The following is a 23,666-nucleotide window of genomic DNA, read 5'->3' on the forward strand; positions in this document are numbered from 1 at the left end:
GACTAAAAATATCGTGGTACAGCTATTTTAAGTATTTGTCTACATCTTTTCTGTGGTCGATGTTTTCAAGTGGTGTCTGAGAGTTGTTGCCCTTACAGATAAGTTCACATTCAGTAGGTACTCTGAAATCCTCTTGTTTAACCCACACTTTCAGTTGGATTTAGAATTTTCGCCGTGAACCTGCTCAAAATACTTTTGTTCAGGAACATTTTTAGGTGGCCAGCCAAATGTGTACTTGAGTTGTACTTGCACTGTCTCTAAAGAAGTTAAACAAGTTGGTAAAGCCAATATTTTTTAAAAGGAAGGAGTCTTTTAAATTCTTCACATGCTGTGTCGTAGTTGGCTCTAGAATGTGCAGTTAGTAAAGCAACTTGCCTTTTTTTGAAGGGAAGGTTTAACATTTGCTTTTTTCCTAAAGCAAAAAAGGCTACAGTGACCAACACCGAACAGGACTGTGTGTCACCTTGGTTTCAGGTGAACCTGCCCGAGATGGTCCGGACTGAGCAGGAGGAAAATTGGTCTATGTCTCTTGACCTCAGGGTGCTTGTCTTCCATCTTGCTGTCAGGCTCTTTGCTGTTATGGTTATGACTCCTGTGAGTTGTTTTCCAACAGCCCTGAGGCTGTTTGCTGGGTGAGGCTTTGAGCAACCTGGTCTAGTGCAAGGTGTCCCTGCCCATGGCAGGGGGGTTGGAACTAGATGATCTTTAAGGTCCCTTCCAACCCAAACCGTTCTGTGATTCTGTGAGGTGGTGACGTCTCCTTTCCAGCACTTTGCTCACCACTTGGTACATTGCAGAATTTTTCTATAAAGGTGGCTTTCTCACCTGTGTTTTCTCTTGTTTGTGACAGGATCATAGGACAGGTCATCTCTGTATTACCTTTAAATTTGTAGATCTCTTCCTCTTAAGATCTAGCCAGAACTGGGTAACTCTCAGGTCTGTACTAAAGAAGGATGAGATGCTGCTAAAGACTTTAGCTGTACAAGATAGGAAGCTTACTCAGAGAGGGATAATTAATCCTTTTAGTAGTTGCATTGGTCTGGGAAGGAGTGCTACAAACTGTAAGTTATAACTGTACTTTTCTAGGCTTCTTTTTAAGTCTGCCTCTTCTGGAAGTCACAGGTCTTTAGGCTATTGCTATTAAGTCAATATCAGATTGGAATTTTGCTTACTTTTATTAACTCACCATGAAGCATCTACATTTACTTGTTTTGCAGAGGTTCTGGAGTTGTGTTGCCTGCCAGCCTTCTATCACCTTGTAACGCTTTAATGTGATTCTTATCTGCAGTACAGTATGTGAGCGTAATCATGTGAACGGGTTTAAACTGAAAGGAAGCGGGGTGGTTTAGATTAGATGTCAGGAAGAAGCTCTTCCCAGAGAGGGTGGTGAGGCACTAGAACAGGTTGCCCAGAGAAGCTGTGGATGCCCCATCCCTGGAAGTGTTCAAGGCCAGGCTGGATGAGGCTTTGAGCAACCTGGTCTAGTGCAAGGTGTCCCTGCCCATGGCAGGGGGGTTGGAACTAGATGATCTTTAAGGTCCCTTCCAACCCAAACCGTTCTATAATTTAGCTGAATGTCTGTCTGTATTTGATGTCAGCATAAAAGAATTCCAATATTACTACTCCTTGAATATTAGGAAGGTAAATAAGGACAACTCAGGAGTGCGTACAGCAGCACCTTAGTCTAGAAATTGCTTAGCTTTGCAGTTGACAATCACTTCTTGTGAAAGTGGCCTTGAACTTGCCCCTCCGTTAAATTTGTTTGAAGGGCTTGTGGGGACGGAAAGCGTTCTTTGTTAGACATGTTTAACTGTTTCCAGGTTAAGGCAAGAAGAGGCCATAAATATGTTTTGACTTTATTGTTAAAGACTGCAAGGAAGCACTGTTTTGTAAACTCACAGTTAAGGACTGTACATGAATTTACATGACACTGCAGTTGGAGATTTTACTTCAAATCTAGAAGCAATGAATGGTACCTCAGAGTTCAGAGGGAGCATCTTGATACCTTTAAGAATAGTCCTTGAAATATTTGTGTTTAGAGGTTCATTCAAAAGTATTTGGGAAAAGGGGTGGTTTATTCAGGCTTGGTTACAGAAAATTCTTTATTTTTAATTGGAAAGAAAAGGAGCAACTGAGACATAAACTCACAAAAAGAGAAGTTGAGGTAACCGCTGTTTTGTATGCAGTGTAATGAAGAGCTGTGTGCTGCTGACTGAAGGAGAAAAGATGAAATACTGTAGCAGTTAAACTTTTCTTCAGATTATGCTTGGACTTCAATCTGATGTATTTTAAATGACATTTCAAGGGTTACATGCAATTCCGTTTCATTTCAAGCCCTGCAGGATCTTCTCTCTGCATCTTCTGCAAAGCTAAGACCTGTTGATTGCTGGTCCTTAGTCAGCAGACCAGTTTGTATGTCTCAGTTAAAAACCCAAAAGCTTCAGGTAACTAAATCTTTGCAGGAAAAATTCACCAGCTGGTTGTTTTCATTCATTCCTTATACATCTGTATACGTTATCTGCAGTATGGTTTGTGACAGTTTCACTGACCTGCAGCTTTTCTTCCACAACGGCAGTGATTTAATGCTGAAGTAGAATAATGTGGTTGTCTAGCTTCAGCCTGCTTACATAGAGTTTAATTTTCCTATTTTAATTATGAGGGAGGATGTAGAGCTTGGTATCTATTTTTGGTTGATCATAACAGCTGCATTACATGACCCTGGCATCACTCTCTAATTTGAAAATAAAACCCGACGGTGGGCTGCGTGGAATAACCATGGATTACTTAAGGTTGAGAGGTTTTTTTTTGAACACTGGCCAAGTTTTGTTTAAATCTGAACCCATGGTGCCCTGTTTTAATCATATAGCTCTTTTCCATTAAGACTAGAATAACTTAGATTTTAAAACATTCTGAACTTGTAGACTGTATTGCAGAAAAGGCAAAAATAGTGTTGCTATTGCTTCGTTTTGGTGCTTTTTTCCATATGTGCATTTTTGATACCTTTTAAATAATATCATGTTTAAGTAATGAATTTTTAAACGTTTGTTATTACCTAGTACGTGGTTTACCTGACAGCTGGTAAGCCATCAGCTTGGAGGTCTTTGGCAGCAAAGGTGGTGTGGCCATAAAAGCTCATGAAGAAAACTGCCTTGATCATCATCTAGGGAAATTCCACGTACGGTCCTGGATGAGGAAGTGCTGAGAGAGTAGGATTACAGGATAATCATTAGCAGTTGCTATGAAGAGGCACTGTCAAGGCTGAGTTCTGAAAAGGCTTTCCATTTTTTCTCACACAGTGTGATTTTACAAACTTACTTGAGCCAATGCTTGCTTTTGGAACGTACAACGGCAGCGCGGGGTTCGTCTAACGCTCTGACACGGGGAATGGTCTGGCATTCTTTAGTTCACTGACTCTCTTCTGTCTCAGTATCTGCTTTCATGAGCTTATTATTAGTTTCCTGGTAATTTAAACTAAGCTGGTTTTACTAAACTGTCTCCTGTTGTTTGTCATAATATTAGTTCATCTTCAGATCATTTTCTGCCTCTGGGGGGAGAAGTGTCTATCGAGCACAGCTGTTGGAGGAAGTGCCCAGAGAAAGCCCTGTGCAGCAGCCCAAAATGCTGAAGAGTTTCTGGCAGGGGTTTTAGAAAAAGCTACTGCCAGACAAAGACCTCTTAAATGTATACATATCCCAATTATTTCTGCTGTGCAAAAAGAAACAAAAACATGATTTGCGATGCGGAACATGTGAAATTGTAATATTGTGATGTCAGTGGAGTGGAAAAATAGTTACATATTCGGAGAAAAACAGGAAATCCTGGGTGGCATCTATTTCCTTCTTCAGTATTAATAAGGCAAATAATGATTTTGATAAAGAATTTCTCATTTGCTCACTGTAAGCTCTCGTTTAAGGGTGAAGGAATGAAATTTAACTGCAAATCTAATGGGGAACGTGGTAATAGCTCTATTTGGCTGTGCATGAGGAAGATGGTTGAACAACTTGTGGGTTGCTGACTTGTGCAGTATTTCCTGTACCGTCGCTTCTGCGCACACCTCGCAGAGGGCTGTCTGTATACGTGTGGGATTCTGTTTGCTAGTGAACCCAATGGCAGACTGATTTCAGTGAGTGATTACTTCAGTAATCAGTGAAGAACTTCATGAATTTTGTCTGGTATTATGGGCCTATAATCTTGTCATATCCAGGTTAATGCTAATTTGCTTCTTTAGCTAATTGTAATGCTTAATGCTATGTCTGTACCAGATAAGAAATTAGTTTTGCTGATTGCACATGTAATTCTGGGTCAGGAAAATGAGGTCAATAAGGGAAAAACCTCATTTTCAGTAGGAGGATTTAGCAGAGATTACTGATGGGCATCACTGCTGGTAAAGGGGGCATGTAAACATTTGTGCAAGTGATCTCCAACCCGCTGTGCCCCTTCCCCACCCCAGAATAGAGGGGAGAAATCCAAGAGGTGGGAAATTCTCCTGCTTTTCCTAGTGTGTATTAAATTAGAGCAAAATTTGCTTTTTTTTTTTTTCCCCCTCTTCAGCTTTTCTTTACTGATTTAATCAACTTATTCTCAAGCTTGTTAATTTTTCAAGAAAATCTGGAAGCAAGAAATTTCCCAAATTAGTTTTGATTAAATTGCTTTGACATGCTTTGTATTCCTCCTGCCTTAATGTAAAGCAAAATAGCAATATACAAGTGCAGGAATGGGAGAAAGAGAAGGAATTTGAGACCCAGCCCTTAGTGAGAGGAGACAGAGACTGGAAGAGGGCAGCTGGGACAAGTGGAAGGGGATCTGGGGTTTTCCAGATATAGTAGCTTCCAGAAGATAAATTGGGAGCTGGCAATACGTCAGCAGCTGGGGATTTTCATAAACTGAATGGTTCTCTTCAGTCTGTAATGCCTTGTATAAGGATTTTAGTTCTTCATCCCATACTGCTATAGCTTGGTGCTAGTAAAATCACAAGGAGGAAGGTCATGCTGTAGTCTGTCCCTGGACAGGTTATGCTCTCAGTTCTGTGGGAGATTCAAGTGTGAGATAGTCACACTTAATTTTAAAATTTCTTTTACATAGGTGATGATCATCTCAAGGATTTGCCCTGGCTAAGTCCTTTTTAGGCCTTGTTTGCAAGTAGCAGAGCTAATGGTATTTCTTTGATTTTTGTCTGTGGCATGACATGCAGACAGGTAATGAGAGCCTGGCTGATGCCCTTCACTCGTGAACAGACTGTCGGGGATTCTTGTGCAATGGAGTGGTCTTCAGCCCTGCTCCCTATAACTCCTCAAAGCGAGCCCACTGTCGGCTTTATCCCAGTGAGGCAGAAACAGTATGTGTGATACTTAACACTACTTTGTATTTCACTTAAATAATGCCCTTGGGGAAGAGGCAGCAATTCAGTTTTGCAGCTAACAGTTTTTTATTTGTCCGATGTGCTCCCCCTTAACCTTTTGGAAAATACGATCAAGATTTCTTAACTGTCCTTGCTTCCCCTCTTGCTGTCTGACAAAGAGGCTGGCATTTGAGCGGTATGAGAAGAAATCTCACCACGGATTGCTGGATAATGCAGTACTGAAGGGATATGAAGTATAAGTTGGCACTCTACGCTTTTCTTATAAGACTTTCTACTTGGTTTTAATTAATACTTTTTAATGAATACAATTTTTAATGTTGGCTGGGAAGGTGGAAGATTCTTTGGCCTTAGAGCTATGTTACTAGCCCATTTTCTCTCAAGTAAAAAGGCTTGTTCAAACTTACTAGGACCAACAAAAGGAAGATGGAGACTTGCCTTAGGCAGCCAGATGCTGTAAGTGCAGGAGACCAGTGTTTTATCACAGAGTCATAGTATAATTTGGGTTGGAAGGGATCTTTAAAGGTCATCCAGCCCATCGTGGGCAGGGACATCTTCAATTAGAACAGGCCGCACAGAGCTTGGTCCAACCTGACCTTGAACACTTCTAGGGATGGGCCGTCTACCACCACTCTGGATAACCTGTTCCAGTGCCTCACCACCCTCTCCGGGAAGAATTTCTTCCTGATATCTAATCTAAATCTCCCATCTTTCAGTTTAAACCCGTTACCCCTTGTCCTGTCACTACAGGCCCTTGTAAAAAGTCCCCCCCAGCTTCCTTGTAGCCCCTTCAGGTACTGGAAGGTGCAATAAGGTCTCCCCGGAGCCTTCTCTTCTCCAGGCTGAACAAGCCCAACTCTCTCAGCCTGTCCCCATAGCAGAGGTGCTCCAGCCCTCTGGATTCATCATTTTGGGGCCCTCCTCTGGACTCACACTAACAGGTGTGTGCCTTTACTGTGCTGAGGGCCCCAGAACTGGACGCAGCACTCCAGGTGGGGTCTCACCAGAGCAGAGTACAGGGGCAGAATCCCCTCCCTTGACCTGCTGGCCACACTTCTCTGGATACAGCCCAGGATACAGTTGGCTTCCTGGGCTGCCAGCGCACACTGCCGGCTCATGTCCAGCTTTTTATCCACCAGTACCCCCAAGTCCTTCTCCTCAGGGCTGCTTTCGATCCATTCATTGCCCGGTCTGAACTGATATTTCAGGACCTTGCACTTGGCCTTGTTGAACCTCATGCAGTTCACATTGGCCCGCTTCTCAAGACCATCCAGGTCCCTATGGATGGCATCCTGTCCCTCAGGTGTCAGCGTACCACTCAGCTTGGTGTGGTGTTGGCAAGCTTGCTGAGGGTGCCCTTGATCCTACTGTGTCACTGATGAAGATATTAACCAGTACTGGTCCCAGTACAGACCCCTGTGGGACATCACGTGTCACCAGTCTCCATCTGGACATTGAGCTGTTGACCACCAACTACCCTCTGGATGTGACCATTCCAACCAATTCCTCATCCACCAAACAGTCCACCTATCAAATTCATATCTTGACCGTTTAGAGAGAAGGATGGCGTGGGGGACCATGTCAAAGGCTTTACACAAGTCCAGATAGATGACACCTGTAGCTCTTCCCTTGTCCACTGATGTAGTTGCCTTATAGTCAGACAAGATGATAGCAAGCCTTTTCTTTAGTCTTGCCTGCCCGTGGTGTAAACAGTCTTGTTACTGTTTGGGCTGTAGTGACAGCCTTTCTCTATCTGGGTAGTTGTCTGATTAAAAAGGGTTTGAAAGACGTGCCTCTTATTTCTGATCATCTTACACGTGACTGATCCAGCTGAGATTTCTTGGAGCTCCTCTGCAGTTGCTGAAATTCGTTAGGCCCATGTTAGACTCCTAGTTTCAGTCTGGGCTTCGTCTGTGAAAGATGTGTAGAAACAAGATAGAAAGCATCCAGCCCTACCACTAGCTAACTGTTCCAAGCTGAATGACAACCTGTATTTGTGTGCTGGACTTCACCTACAAGCCTAGACGGTGGGGTTTCATTACGTAGCCGATGGCTTATTGTGAGATTACTTCTTCCTCCACAGAGTTCTGTCAAGTCTCTAAAATGCAAATACATTCTCATCCTTCATCGGAGTTAGTGATGTATGATTGACTACTGCTGCTGTCATGGAAGTTTCATTTAAATGGCCTGAAAGCACAGGGCCTGGAAAATATAATCTGCATCTCATCCTGCTGGCCCTTACAACATGACTTATTACAGGCACACCTTCTTCCAGACCCGCCAGGCACGCTGTGTTCTCCCAGGTTTTACACAACTGCAGCAGGACAGTACAGTGATCTCTCATCTAGCAGGTGGTAAGAGGTTTTGCCTTTTTGGAAGCCCCTGCTTTCTGGCTTTTGCTGTGTTGCCTTGAGTTCATTTGCAAATAAGTCTCTCACAGGAGTGCTGTGAACACTCTTCTGAGTAGATTCAGTTCTTTGTGATGTTGGATCATGAAAGGAAGGTACAGTCCAAGGTCTACTGGCTTCTTCAAGGGAAGAGAATGTCCTGCTGTAACCTTATCTCCAAGGGAAGGTTCCAAGTCTCCTGCTGCAGAGCTGGATTTGGGTGATCTATGGTACCTGTGACATAGATTATCCCAAAAAACTCAAGGTATATGAGGATGTGGCTGACTCCTGCTTGTTCAAGGATATTCTGGTGCTGGGACTACCCAAATGTGTCAGTAAAGGCTCTCTGCCCCTGGGAACTGTCAGTTCCTCAAACATGGGGAGATGGGAGCATCTGTCTTCTAAATGTCACTGTCTTGGTCTTCATGGCGGGCCTGTGTGGAGGTTCATTTCTTGCCCGTTAAGGACATCTCTGCCAACAGCAGGATGTGAGCTGAGCTTTGCACATAAAACGGGCCTGGTTTCTCAGCTCAGGCATGTGGCCAAATCGCACTCCTCTGCAAACCATGGCCCACTGTGCTTGGATTTATCTGCCTGGATTGAAAGTGTCATTTCTTTAAATTACTCCACTGCATTTTTCTTCTTGTGACACATTTGTTTTACACCTCGGTTATTTCTCTGTTACTAGTCCTACGCGATGAAACAAAACATTTTCAAAGGCTCTGAATGAGAATGCCTAATTGCTGTTTGTAGACAAGGCCTTAGTTGTGCAAAACGTTTGTAGTCAAATGCCCTGCCTCTAATCTGAAAGTAAACTCGCCATATGCTTGAGGAGTTTCTCCTTTTAAGCAGTTTAAGATGTGCTGTGGTCTTGCTAAAATGCATTGTAGTTTAGATCATATGTTCTGTGAGTGGGTTTTATACAGTGTGTACCTCGTCAGCTGAACTCGGTGTGCATCATCAGCCTTACAGTTATGGACACACTCTTAAATACACAGGTATCCGTATAAAATCCTCCTGGACACATGCAGAATAATAAAACTGAAGGAAGATATTTGTTATTCAGCAGGCTGTAAGGGTTTGGGTTTTTTAAAGACATTTTTCTTGGCTTTACTGAAAATTGAATTCCGCATGTCTCGTTCCTCTGAGCCACTTCCTAAGCAAGAAGCAAGCAAGGAAATACAGAAAAGCTGCCAGGAGAGGGCCTTTCTTACCGGTCTTTGGTGCAGTGCTGCAGAGAAAGGGTGTGAGCAGTCTTTGAGCTATCCACGAGGGTTAGTTGTGGCCTGAATGTGTCTTTGTGTGACTCTGAGAGACGTTTTGAGGGTGGTGTCTTAGTTCTTGCCTGCCCCGTTGGTCTTATTTTATAACCAGGCTGTATGCAGTGGAAGCGCTGCTTGGAGTTCAGTATTGGTATGAAAGCATTACTGCTGCAGGTGGATGGGCAGATGCCTAAAATATTGTCAAAATACAGAAAGCTTACTACACAATTGTGTGTTGGTTTTATTGCAGTTGCCTTGTAGAAGGAGATGCTAAAGAAGAAATCTTGCAGCCTCCAGAGCCCCAGCCAGTACCACCAATCTTAACACCATCTCCCCCGTCAGCTTACCCCACTGTCACTACTGTGTGGCAGGACAATGATAGATACCATCCAAAGCCAGTTTTGCACATGGTTTCCTCGGAGCATTCTACAGACCTCAACGAGAATTACAGTAAATCAACAGAACATTCAGGGAAGAATGAACCCAGTGTAGAGAAGAGGCTGGAGCGCAACTTAAGTTTTGAGATCAAGAAGGTGCCTCTTCAGGAGGGACCGCGAAGCTTTGATGGGAGCTCCCTGTTGAACAGGGGACATGCAATTAAAATTAAGCCTGTGTCATCCTGTGTAACTGATAAGAGCTTCAAGCCACAGGAACAGGTTTCAGGGGATTCATTTGTAGATGCTTCTCAAAACTCCTGTACGGAATGCAGCGTGCCGCAGCCTAACACAGCCTTAATACCGTCACCGGAAAGTCTGCCTGGTCAGCAGGTTTCTGATACGCCACCAAGACCGGATCGCCTGCCTCTGACGGAAAAGGGACACGCCACGTGGTCACTGCACGGGCCTGAGAACGCACTGCGTACACCGGGGTCTGAAGGCCTGTCTTCAGACATCTTATGTCACGGTGTTCAAACTCTCTCTCTGGTATCCAACACCGCAGTTGAACATCCTTCCAGCGATCATGTCGATCACGCCGCTTTTGCGGTTCGAGCGCCCCTCTGTTTCACTAATCCTCTTCATTCGGATGATTCTGACACAGATGAGATGAACTTCGAGGGAGCCGTGAGCAAAAGCGCATCTAATGTTTCAACGGCAAGCGCCACGGTTTCTGCTGCCACTAATGCTGAAAATATTTCTGCCAGAAAAGTACTGCCAATGTCTATTGCGAGGCAAGACCTGACAGCTGTCACGTGTTCTGAAGATGGCAAAGGTAGGTGTCACTGTGGTTCTGAAGTGCTGTGTTTTAGCCTGGTTCTGTTTCTGGAGTTGGACACCATAACTTCGCTTACAGCGCAGTTTTCTAAATTGAAGCAGTGCAGTGTGGCAGCTTCAGGAAGGGCACACAACTCTCTTCCTCCCACTTAGCGGTCTGCGTGTGAGCTCTACCTCTTACAAGGTACTACAGACCTGGATAAGCTGCCTCAAAATTTTACTGGGAGGTAGGAATGAGTTCTTAATTACAGGTTTCTGTGTTACCGGTTGGTGCATTTTGGCTTGTCTAAGCACATCAAATTGGTGCTAGCTGGGTGATGTGCTGGTCCTAAGAATGGAGATGTAACCCCTCTCACTGTATGGGTCTTTGAAGTTGGTCATGATTGGGTCCAGAGGAGGCCACGAAGATACTCAGAGTGCTGGAGCACCTCTGCTATGGGGACAGGCTGAGAGAGTTGGGCTTGTTCCGCCTGGAGAAGAGAAGGCTCCGAGGAGACCTTATAGCACCTTCCCGTACCTGAAGGGGCTACAAGGAAGCTGGGGGGTACTTTTTGCAAGGGCCTGTAGTGACAGGACAAGGGGGAATGGGTTTAAATTGAAAGCGGGGAGGTTTAGATGGGATATCAGGAAGAAGTTCTTCCTGGAGAGGGTGGTGAGGCACTGGAACAGGTTGCCCAGAGAAGCTGTGGATGCCCCATCCCTGGAAGTGTTCAAGGCCAGGCTGGATGTGGCTTTGAGCAACCTGGTCTAGTGGAAGGTGTCCCTGCCCATGGCGGGGGGGTTGGAACTTGATGATCTTTAAGGTCCCTTCCAACCCAAACCATTCTGTGATTCTGTGACTTGGCTCCTGCATTATAATAGCACTGTAAATAGCCCTGCTTTCCTCTTTTTCTCTACACGGCGGGGGGAGGCAAAGTAATATTGCTGTTCATCTGAAAATACAAGTTCTGATCTAGCGGTGCTTTAGAAATTATTCAGTTCCTTTTAATCTTTTACTGCATTTTGGAACTTTTTGAGCCAAGAAAGTTTGCAAGACCGCTTCTGCAAAAAGTGAGGACATTGTTTCTCAAACACAAAAGGGCCCTAAACTCTGCAGATTCAGATCTCGGCCAGGCTGGTACACTTGGATCAAGTGGAGGACAATCTGTTTCTACGGATACTTGTGATACTGTGCCCACACACAAAACAGTAGTTGCACATGGGTGTATGTTTTCAATCCTGCAACACTTTAAAGATGTCCTGCATAGCAGACAAAGCCCTTTAAGTCACAGTTACTTCAGGGTTTATCCCAAGCAGTCTTCCTTGGATTCGGTTTTGGTAGATTTGCATGGTCTAGTATTTTTCCAACATCGCTTTAGCCAGGATTTTTTCCTTCTTTCCAAGGAGCATCTTTGTTTATGACTGTTTGGGAATTGTTACCTTATATTAAACTTCTCATAACTTATCTCTTGTTATTGAGGGTATATCTGTTCCCTCCCCATTATAGTCAGGTATATATACTGCCATGGGGAGTATAGTGCTCCCCATGGTACGTTCAGGTTGCAGGTCTTGTAATCCACCTTGGACTCAAGAATATGGGGCTAGATTGGTTTGCTCCAGGGATTGTAAACCATGTTTTACAGTGGCTCTTTCGCTGTCGTACAGGACTCTGCTGACCGAAGCTGGGGAATGTGGGTGCAGTTGTGAGTGAAGCTTGCCTGGCTACAGCCATCAGTGAATCATTCCTGTGAACTTATCAGCAGCCTAGTTGCTTACCCATAACTGCATGATCCTACCACATAATTAAATCCTCTTTCTAATTCGAATGAAGTGAAAACTAGCTGTACCCCAAGGCTAAAAGAAAAAAAAAAAACCCAACAAAACAAAACAGCAACCACCACCCCACAACAACAAAAGGCACTCCAAACAACAGAAAACCACACCAGATCAAAAGAGAAAAATCACGTTCAGTTACTCCATATTCTACAGTGGAATATGTAAAGTACTTGCTGATTTTATAGAGACTGTTTCAGTAAACAAAGGTTTTCTTACGCTGTGTAGTAAACCGAAGGTGGAGCAGGTTAGAGAAGTCGCTGTGATGGAGTTCCTGTCCCTGCTGCTGGCACACTGGCAGGGCAAGCTTCTTGGCTTCTTTACCTATCTTCATCTTTTTGTGAATCCTTTGTAGGATACAGGTGTCAGATGAGAATTCCTTTGAATTGTTTTAAACCTTTAATTTCTGCTCCAAATTGCGCAGCAGGCAGGAGTGGGGCTTTTGCTGCTACGGCAGCGTGCATCAGTATCCTCCTGAGAGGCCAGAGGGAGCAGGCTGGGGGCAGGATCTGTGCCTGCCACCAACGGTAGCCACCTCCTCCGGCTCCTACTTACCCTCTGGCTAGTAAACCTTGCACTAGGCTGTTCAATGAGTTTAAATCGGTGGTGTGGGAGCCAGCCCGGGTGGGTCCCCAGATGGACTTGGGAAGCAAAACTGAGACCTGGGGCTTTGGAGAAGTGGTTATTGTGGAGCTTCCCTACGGCTTCCTGTCCCACGACGCAGTCCTGAAAAGCAGTGTTCCTTAGTGTCCGTGCACCGGGCAATCTAGCTCTGCTGTTTGGACCTTTGAAACAAGGATGGCTACAGCCACTTGGGGGAAAAAACAGAAATCACTGCTCAGCAGCAGTAAGCTGCTGCCTTCAGCACAGCTGGAAGAGCTCATACTTATTTTCAGCCTGCTCCTTACCATGGTTTGGGAGCTTCAGCAGTGGTTCAGTTGGTAGACACCTGCTGTGTGTCGTTACCAGTATCTCCCCCAGAGTTCAAGGAGCCAACGTGTTGTAACAAGCTTAACTCTCCCTTGCAGCGGCTGCAAATAGATGTGTAACGAACTGCAGCTAAATTGCAGTAACTACTGTGGCTAGTTATTGACAAGTTACTTGTTCAAGAAGCAAATGATGCCCCTCCAGTGCAGGCTGTTAATTCTGCCTGTCTTCCCTTGCTGCAAGAATGAAGAAGTAGTATTGGAGTGGCTGAGGTTTTCTTCTCCAAGTGATTTAGATGAAAAGGTATCCTGCTTGTCTGTCTTCCATCACGTGCAAACTGGGCCTTAGCCCCTTACTGGCAAGAGAGTGTTGTTAGCGTGGAGTTGCTCCCAAGGTGCTAGAATGGTAAAACAAAGTGGTTTATAACAGAGCAGATTTTACTTTTGCTTTAAATCTCATACCAAGTTTAGGATGAGCCCACATACCAAAAGAACAACTTGTAAAAACCTAGAAGGAATGTTTTAAGTGTGTTTTTAACTTATCTAAATCTCACATTTGATTTAGATGCTGATCCCAGTGAAGATTCCTCTCCCCCGCTCCCAGAAAGAACACCCGAGTCGTTTGTATTAGCAAGTGAACAGAGTGAGTTGTTAATGCTTTGTGGTAACTAGGGATAAAATGTGAAATACGCTTCCGTGGTGTATTTGAACGCCCCTGCTTTTTGGTTGGAGCAAATGGCAAAAAGAAATGAAACCTAGCGTGTGTAATGGCTTGTGTGGAGGTGTAACTTTCACAAGCCCTTGAACACAGTTGACTTGTGTCTCATTCTCTCCCTCAACGTGCCATTACTTGATATTCAAGTATAATGGAGGTTTCAGTATGGATTTTGGTGGGGCTGGTTTTCAGTTTGAAGGGTACGGAAATGAGATACAGGGAGGAAATGCAATACAGTTAGGGGATTCCCCAGCTATTTTGGGTAGTTTCCTACTGCTCCCAGGGAGAGAATGGGAAAGCACATGAACAGTGCTTATCTGATTCTCCCTTCCTGGGCAAGGGAAGGGTGATGACATGTCATTTGGCCCGTATCAAAAGGGTAACTGAAAGGGAAAGCTGGCACTTACAAACAATGTGCTTCTATCTTCATGTTTTCTTCATCAAGCCAGTGATGGTGGAATTAAAAAAGGTTAATTGAAGTGAAGTGATGAATTAGGTTGATGTTTGGCATCTTCCATAAAACCTACTGTAGTGTAGTTATTTAGTGAGGCTTTTGTTTAGTGCCACTCTGCAAAACTTCCCAGAATTTTTGGTCACAATAGTTAACATAGATATTTTCAGCATAAAAACACTGAGTTTTGAAATATGTCCCTGGAGCATCATAAGCATAGGTAATTGAGTTGGTGGTCCTTTCTTTGGACATTATGGACTAGTGTCTTTTCTGTGAGAATGCAAGAAACAAAACTTTCCCTAAAAAATGTCTGTTTGGGACTGGAATCACTAAAACCACTTCACATTTGCAAGTGCTTTTGCATGATGGCAGTAAAGGACAGGTATGGCTGGCCTGGCCTGTGTGTTTTCTTTACTTCTTCCCATCTACTATTATTGCACAGCTGGTATAATAAACATTTTAAAACATTATTGAAAAACAAGCTAGTTCTCCTATAGGTTAGGACCCCCAAAATGAAGGAGATGAGCATCCACAACACAAACACTGCAGTCTTGCGTTTTGAATTACATTGTGGAGTCTCACCTTACCTTGACAGCTCTTTCTGTAAAGAGAGATTCATGTTTTTACAAGCATCTAATTAAAAAAAAAAGTTGCTTTGTAGCACATGTCTAGTGTCATGTTCCAATGCTTCATCCCGGGGAGAGCTCAAGTGTGTTGAGTTTCTTTTCATTTTTCCTAGGCGCACCCTTGCCGAAGCCAGTTGCAGTTGCACAGTCTGAGTGGAGCATACTGCGTGACCAGCACCTCCCTGAACAAACAGTCTCTACAGTAAGTACGGGAGACAAGTCAGTACTAACCAGTCATTTCTGGTGTGGTTGGCAGCTACAGCAAAAAGCAAAATACGTATTTGTGAAAAATTACAGCTGTTGCTCATGTGCAACGAGTCAGTTTTCCTCTGCCTGAGCTGCTGAACTCTCTGGTTTTCTAAGTTCAGCAATACGGGGTTCAAAAGCGACGCTTCAGATCCTGTAACTGGTGGCTGTAGGAGTATAAGTATGGAGCTTGCTCCCTGCCCTTAGTCGATCCTAGGCTAATTAAAGCTGGAGGAGAATTGTGGTCTCCTCTGACCTGCTGCATGAAGCAGTGGCTCAGACCAGGCTGCTCGGGGCTCTGTCCCCTTGGGTCTTGAAAACCTCCAGAGATGGAGACCTCATATCATCTGTGGGCAACTTGTTTCACTGCCTGAAAAAGCTTTTCCTTATATCCCCTCCTCTTTTTTTTTTTTTTTTTTTAAACAAACCCTTTTCTGCTCATCAGATTTCACTTTTCACATCAGGCTACTAGTTGCTCAGAGTCATCCAGCGTGAACAGCCGGCAAATAAATCCTCTTCACACTCAGGCCTTGTTCATGTAGCCCCCGTACGCTCACAGCCACCTTTCCACACCACTTAGAAATACAACAGAAACGATAGATGTGCATTTGCAGGGACTGTGAATCGAGTCTGAGAACTAAACTACCTAATTTTGCAAAGAATTTGTAATGTGACAATTTTAACGTTTACTAAATAGTAAGGTTCTGATAGTAAATTCTTCATTAACTATGGTAGCATTAAGTTGTTAGTGTTATAGCAAGTCATTAATGTAGGAGCAAGTAGATATTTCCAGAGATGATGTATCATTTTGAAAATGTTTTCATAGTCTTAAATTTCTGGTGTTCTTTTAGTATTTTGGAAGAATTTTCTATAAAATTCTTTTAAATATTTCTCATTAACAGGGTTTGAAAACAACTTCCCCTGTACTACCTGGTAAGTGATGGAAAAGATTATTATTTATTTTAACATGAAAATGAGTGTTTTGTCCACTTGTAAATCTCTCCAGTAACCAGTTCAAGTAACCTAACCATTTGAGCTGATAAAGAGTGTTTTTATAAGAAGATCAGAAACTACCAGGGAGAATTTTTCTCTTCTGGAAATGCACAAATGTTTCATGATCTAACCTGGAAATAAATGTGTACGTAGGATTCAAAAGCCACTTCTAACCCACGATGCTGTAATTTCATTGGCAAATCTCTAAAAGTTGCCGTGCTTTTGCCACAAGCATATGTCATCTTAAAACATCTTGTTCCTACTGAACAAAAATTGGTTTGAATTTGTCTTTTGTGCCAAAAATATCAAAGTATGTTGTCAAAACACTGGCCTTTCTGAAAAGGCCTGCTCTTTGTAAGGCTTCCAAGGTTTTCTGAGGAAGCAAGTTACAAGTCTAACTTTAAAATTATTGTTAAACTTTGGGTATATGGAAATATAATGACCAAAAATACTGAATTTAAATGCATGTTATAATATTTTTCAAGCTTAACTAGAACCTTCCCATGTTATTGCAAGAGAAACTGTAAAAGTTGGTGAATTTCTTCAATTCATAAAGACAGGTGTAGACCTGAAATAAGTTCAGCAGGGGGTTGTGTGTGTGTGTGTGTGTATACACACATGTTGCATATTGACCCGAATCTTTAATTTTTGATCTTCTGGAAAGGCTTCAGTGAGAAGTACAGTCAGCCAGCTGACGGTTCGCTCTGCAGCCCCCTGCTCCCGCCGTAGGCTTATGTCTGCCACCTGTCTTCTGCGTACACTGAATGGGCTTGTGCGGTCCATTCCGAGCTGCGTGTTGTATACCTGGCAGATTGCGGAAAACAAATTGGTTTTTAGAAATATGTCAGATTTGCTAATAGCGTGATTATATGAGTAATGCAAAAGAGTTCATTATCATGTTGTCTTAAGCACCTTTAGTGTAGAAAGAACAGGAACAGATGCGTTTCTGTTGATGTATTGGGTACTGTGAGCTCTTGCTGTAAATAGGTGCTACATGGGATTTTAAATATCCGTACAAAGTTTAACAAAAAACAGAGTATAATCCTTATTTGGCAGACAGGAATGTGTCACTGTCGTTGCACATCTGCTTCATAAACGATTTTGAAGTATGTTTTTTAAGAAATGAGAAATTGGCTTTTAAATCTTTATCTTTGTAAAGAATATTTGATGCAAGTTGTGTTCTGGGCTGAGCCAAACTGAAAATTAGCGTTCACACAGTGCTGACAGCATGAACGTTACAGTAAGGGGTGTGCTGTGTGTTTTCCAGATCGTCCTGAAAGAAGCAACAAAACACCAACTGACGTTTTACCTCAGATTTCTTTTTCTGGTTCCACTGATACAAGAGGTCAAATTTCGGAATTTCCTGCAGAAGTAACAGGTATTGGTAATGACAATTCATTCGAAACGTAATCACTAGATAACTTAAGCACGGGATTCATTCACAGTGCTGGTTTGGGTAGCTGCTACTGCTATCTCCCTCCAGCTAGCTGAGCTGCAGAACCCAGCCAGATAAGCCTGCCTTGTCTCTTCAGCATCGCTGAAGGGGTTTTCCCAGGATGAGCCAGTCAGTCATTCTTCACTCTGTTTTTTTAGGGTGTATGAAACACAGAATTAGTCAGATGGGATGTAGCTTCTGTAGAGCACTGACAGCTTTCGGAAGTGATACCTGAGAAACTTGCTTGGGTGCACAGAGAAGGAAAAGGTCAACAGATGGTGACAAAGGCTGTAATACTGTATTGACTGAGAAGTACGATCCAAGGGAGGTTTGAATAGTGAACTGCAAGTGTATACAAATTCTTCATGGTTTCATTTCCCATGGCCAGAGTGCCTTTAAAACTCCTAATACTGCAAAGTCGTTTTCTAGCCCTGGGAATAAACGTCTTCCCTAACAGCTGGAGCTTGTCTCACAGTGACCCTTCTGGACGCCGCCAACGTTGGTGAGGCTGCATTGTCCGAGGTGATGGAAGTATTGAATGCGTTTCTTTCCTTAGGTTTTGGTAACCGCTGTGGAAAGCCCAGAGGACCAAGAGAGCCACCTTCAGAATGGACATGATCCAAGAACCAATGGACATGCTATCAATAAATTATACTGGAAAACTCGAGTGCCACTGAGAACTATTCAGATAGTATTCCACTTTCCTGGGGGGCGACTAACACGGAGCAGTGTAGATCTAACTCCCAAATGGTACACTCTGACAGTCCATCCCACGCAAAACCTTAAACGTTGTTCACAGCAGTGGATTCCAGTATTACAACTTAACTTTTTGCTGGGGCCATCTACCTGCCTTATTACACTTAGGAGAAAGTATTACATACGATTTATTTTGTAACTTCAAGTATTATTGCCTTAATGTCTTTTAACCCTGTTACACGCTGCTTGTAGACATATGTTAATATAGTAATACTTTTGACAGATTGTGTTTATGGACTACTTTTTGCTAACATTTGATTACCATGTATGCATTATTTTGTATATGTACAGGGCAAGTATATAATTTGATAAAGTTGCAATCATAAAATATTAACAGAAGATGTAAGAAATCTCTGCATGATCTAAATTTTTGTGTACCTTATTTGTAAATTATTTGCCCTGAAGTTTTAGAAAATAGTTTCTGGGTTTTTTTTACAAAAAATTGCTGGACACACACAGCCAGAATTGCAGGTTAGCAGAGATAAAGATTGTAATACATTTTGTAAATTGTAAGCAAAAGGTTATTTTTATATTATATACTGTTTAATTGTCAGACCTAATTTGTTCTGGTTTTCATCTAGTCATGGAGATTCAGTAAGTGCCTTGGAACAGTATTGAATTCTCTTAGCCTGTGTATGTTACTTCAGTGTTTTGTGTTCATCTGGAATTAGATTATCAAAAATATTTGTACGTTTCTAGTATATTTGACCTGCCAGTAAAAGAGAAACCATTCTACATAAGCGACACTCCTTAGTTTTCATTTTAGTGTTTCATCTTTAGAAAATTCATCTCTAGCGACTTTCTGTATAATAGGGTTTTGCAGTTTTAATAAGGCGTGTTTCTAATTTGGGAAAACCAGGACACACTGGTAAAAGGACTGTTTAAATACCACTGTCTTCTCTTACAAATGGTAAATACCATTTTTGGTGTTCAGCGACTGTGTATGTGATAAAGCGACTTATATGAAGGTTCACGTAGAGCCCTTGCAGCTACACTGTATCTTGGCAATATATTATGTCAAGAGTTAATCCTTATAAGGATTCCTTACTTAAACTTTTCTGTAATACAGTCTTTAAATTAAAGAAAGTCAAAATCTCTCTATGGGTGTTTTTACTCTGAGGAAAACAACTGTGTTTGGAAGCAAACTAGAGTAGAGTGATAGGTGGCAGTCGAGCTTAGTTTGTAGATGATGTGCTTGAACAAAAGAGTGACCCTCAGGACCTTATCTCCTCCTTACTCTCTAAAAGTTCTGGCTAGTTGTTGCCAGAGAAATGAAGAAGAATGCTCAGAGAGAGGGGAAAAAACCCCACCACACCAACACAAACGTTTATTTCAGGTTAATAGTTTCACTACCCGAACTTCAGCCGTGGAGACGTTATGTCTGATTTGCTACGTGTACCTTTAGGCACTCTCTGTGCAGACAGAGCTAGTGCCCAGATGTTGGCCCACTTAAAACTTCCAAAAGGTGCCTCACGTGAAATGACAGCTTTTGGCTGTGGATTCCTCACCATGCATTTGGTAACCGACGCTGCTTCTTGGAAGGACCTCCTTCCACAAAGGGTATGCACTATAAATGCTTATCGTAACGTCCCGTGGATCTAGTTCTGAAATTAATCATTTAGAAATAAATAATCCAGTGATGAATGCCATTTGGGACAGCCTGTATCAGCTAGATTCCCGCTTTGTAAACAGTTCAGACAGCTGGAACATCTGGCAGTTGGCAGAATGAAGTTGGCCTGAACTTCTTTCCCCTTCCCCCGAAGAGGATCAGCCTAGCCTTCCACGGTTCCGGAATGCACGATGGGCTGTCATTGCCACTGGACAGTCCAAATCCGCATAGCTTTGTGAAGCTACGCTTACGTAAGAAAATGTCCAAATAAGTTTTGGATGTACTTTTTAACGACCGTTTCCTTATTTCTTTTCCAAGAAAATACAGGACTGTGCAGATTGTAGCTTTTCCGCATTTCACGTTTGAATTCCACTTAGAGCAAAGGCTGACGGAAGTCTGTGTACCGCATTCAAGCCATCTGGTAGTGCTTAATTAAGGTACTTGCAGGTTTATATTTTTTGCCTCAGATTAGCATGGATTTGCATAGTATTCTTGGCTGAGTTCATTGCAGAAAGTTCTCAGTGTTTCTTTGCTTTAGCAGTAGGAAACTACAATTGTCCTGTGTGGAATTCTGTATCCCTTGACAGACCTCTTTTACAGCTCTCTGTTGCCTGCTTACATTCAGCTGAGCTTTGTTTTCACCTACTTTATTTCAGGTAAACTGAGAGTTTTGGGACGGGTTTTGCCTTACACTTAGGTCATTACTTTCTATATACACCCTTGCGGGTGGCGCAGAGATCGGCATGGGTTGGGTGGTGTGTGCTGGGTCGTTTCACATCCTAATGAAATGTTATCCAGTCTAACAGCTTCTTGAGAAAACCAAGACTTTTCTTTGCTGTGGTTTATTTGAAATGGAATTTAAAGGAGTTTAAAATATCACATTAGTTTGCTGAATGTAATATCACATTAGTATCATTGAATGCAGATCTAGACCAAGTCATTTTGTATGTATTTTGAAATCAGTAACAGAATAGCCTTTCCTTCAGTTTATTTTCAGTCTTACGTGTTGTTTTTTCCGAAAGCAGTCTTTAACTTCAGCTTCTGAAGTGCAGCTCTTACCAAGCATGCAGTTGACTTGATCACTGTAGCAAAGAACCAGTAACGCTACTCAACCCAGCTCTTACTAGTAACCGCTGCATTGGCTTGTTTGGGCCTTCAGTCACTTTCTAATATTCCATTTATTAAGTTGTCTAAACGCACTGATATTGAACAAATTGTGTGGTAAGTTATTACCTCAAGAGAAGAATGAGTTCTTCATGAAAAGGAACTGTAAATACTTGAGTCTCAGAAGATAGTTCACCTCTACTACTCTCCCTACTCACCTCTCTCAGGCAGCATATTTTAGGTTGTGTATTGGCTGGGCAGGCAGCTTTCTGCTGTTCACTGATCTGAGCATTACTTCAGTATTTCTATTTCTTATTTGCCTGTTGGGGAAGCCTGCTGTATTTGCGTGTCCTTTTCCTGAAAGATGTTTTTAACGTGGGACCCGTGCAGAACGATGAAACCTCTCCAAGGATTACCTCTGGGGTTTCGTGTATTGACTCCTGGACTGAGTTTCTCTGGAGACAGTCTCTAAAAGAAGACAGCCTGAGCGTGACGCGGCGCCTGGGCAGCGGTATAATGCCGTGCTGCTGGAGTAGCTGCATTTAGCTGTCAATCATGCTGTCTTCAAACAGAGCTTTCTGACAATTGACCACTTAAATATTTGAGGGTTAAACTGTGTGTTTCAGGTTGTAATTCCCACCGTGCCACGCAGCACTTGGTATGAAGTTTTAACGTACAGTGAGTACAAATTCCATGTTTCTAATGGAGTAACTGCTGGCTTATTTCAAGGTCCCTTAACGCCACAACACCTCTCATCTCTTTCACTGTGCTTTTCACATACTTGGTGATACTGTCCTGTGGGTGAGGAGTGGCTGCTCTGGCGCTGTGTGCTGGATGTGGAAGGCGAGTTGTACAGCAGTTACAGAACTTTCATCAAAGTGGAGCAGAGGCTTTGGGCTGCAGGGGAAAAGCTGGGCAATGACTGTGTCTTACAGCATCTGCTCTTTTCTGCACCTGAGGGTCGGGAAGATGGTGGTAAGGAGGATGGCTGGGCGGCAGAGTTGAGATCAGGGAAGCTCCATGTAGCTGGGACACTTCTGGGGCTCTTTGGCCCTGGGCCAGGCAGACCACCCACAATCCAGCTGTAGCCATTCATAATTTATTCAACCCTTGATTAATGCATCTGCTCAGTGTAAGACAGTTAAGATGTTCCAGTGATTATTGGCCAGAGCAATTATGATTGTTGGAGCAAGGGTAAAAACTGAACATCATGAGTGGCATCCAGGGAAAAACCAATACAGAGGTTTCTGCTTCGTTATTACTACTTGAAGTCTGAAAATATCCTTTTCACTGCTAGATCACAGAAGAAATAAGCTAAGCCTCAGCCTTCCGGGCTGGAAGGAGGGAGTGGATTGTCAGCGTTAAGCAGGTGATAAGCCTTGGACCACACAGAGCACACTGCAAACAAGATCGTGTTTCTCCCAGTCGGACTTGGCAGTTCAGCTGGGTTAAGAAAAGCTTGCAAACACTGGCAAGGATATCCTAAGGTACAATGACCCAGACATAAAGGCTTTTTGTTATTTTTGTCTGTGCTGATTCGTACTTACACCAGGGGAAGAAAAGAATGAAGAACCTTGAAGAAGTGGTTTGGGTTTAGTAACTGGCTTGCTGGCTCTCAGGTGCTGGAGCGAAAGGGCTTATGTTAGGCAAAAGCAGTGGGACCAAGTAAGGGTGGCAAGTGGAAAAGGAAGCAGAGTATCTCTGAGATCTACTCAGGGAAATTGGATGATGCAGGAGGGACAGAAATCCAGGGCTGCTGCCTAGGAGGTGTGCTCAGGAGGGAACACAAGGAGTACTAAAGATCACTTGTAACCTTAAAAAAATAAATAGTTTAAACAAGGCACAGTAAATAGTTATGAATACAAAGTGGCTTTGTAATGCAGCAAATTACTTGAAATTGACAAACTTGAGTTTTAATACAGAATATTTCCAAGGTGAATGTTACTAAGAGGGAAACCAGTGTCTTTTAGACAATAATAAATGCACAGCTGTAACTTTTTGTGCAGTCAGACTGAATTTGTCTACCTACTTGAGTAACTATTTATTCATGTTGATATATTGGAATTAAAGTATTTTCTTTCTTCTTAGATCACAGAATGGTTTGGGTTGGAAGTGACCTTAAAGATCATCTTGTTCCACCCCCCTGCCATGGGCAGGGACCCCTTCCACTAGACCAGGTTGCTCAAAGCCTCATCCAGCCTGGCCTTGAAGACATCCAGGGATGGGGCATCCACAGCTTCTCTGGGCAACCTGTTCCAGTGCGTTACCACCCTGTCCGTGAAGAACTTCTTCCTGATATCCAATCTAAATCTTCCCGCTTTCAATTTTAACCCGTTACCCTTTGTCCTATCATTACAGACCCTTGTAAAGAGGGGTCCCTCCCACCCCCCAGCTTTCTTGTCTGCCCCTTCAGGTACTGGAAGGCTGCAATAAGGTCTCCCCGGAGCCTTCTCTTCTCCAGGCTGAACAAGCCCAACTCTCTCAGCCTGTCCCCATAGCAGAGGTGCTCCAGCCCTCTGAGCATCTTTGTGGCCTCCTCTGGACTTGCTCCAACTGGTCTCTATCCTTCTGATGTTGAGGGCTCCAGAGCTGGATGCAGAACTGCAGGTGAGGTCTCATGAGAGCATATGATATGATACGTAGGTATGGGAATGTGACTCGGCTTTGGGGGGGATTTATGTTTAGGTCACAGTGAGAATACAGCATATTTTGTACATAATATAACATCAAGTCAATAGAGAAATACTGTGAAACAAGTTGTGCTGGGTTCAGTCAGG

The 23,666-nt window shown here is 43.1% G+C and overlaps 1 protein-coding gene across 1 annotated transcript in view; it reads left to right on the forward strand.

The window, feature by feature from the left end:
• PTPN12 (protein tyrosine phosphatase, non-receptor type 12) overlaps positions 1 to 19,084 on the forward strand; it is a 41,174-nt gene extending 22,090 nt beyond the window's left edge. The window contains exons 10-15 of the mRNA XM_010152994.1: positions 9,256 to 10,214; positions 13,520 to 13,597; positions 14,860 to 14,948; positions 15,895 to 15,925; positions 17,253 to 17,369; positions 17,977 to 19,084. Coding sequence (XP_010151296.1) covers positions 9,256 to 10,214; positions 13,520 to 13,597; positions 14,860 to 14,948; positions 15,895 to 15,925; positions 17,253 to 17,369; positions 17,977 to 18,038 — 1,336 coding nt within the window. The 3' untranslated portion in view covers positions 18,039 to 19,084. The remainder of the gene's footprint in view (positions 1 to 9,255; positions 10,215 to 13,519; positions 13,598 to 14,859; positions 14,949 to 15,894; positions 15,926 to 17,252; positions 17,370 to 17,976) is intronic.
• Positions 19,085 to 23,666: the final 4,582 nt, after the last annotated feature.

The sequence above is a fragment of the Eurypyga helias genome, unplaced genomic scaffold (assembly GCF_000690775.1).
Source record: "Eurypyga helias isolate BGI_N326 unplaced genomic scaffold, ASM69077v1 scaffold2056, whole genome shotgun sequence".
In the NCBI taxonomy this organism is placed as follows: Eukaryota; Metazoa; Chordata; class Aves; order Eurypygiformes; family Eurypygidae; genus Eurypyga; species Eurypyga helias.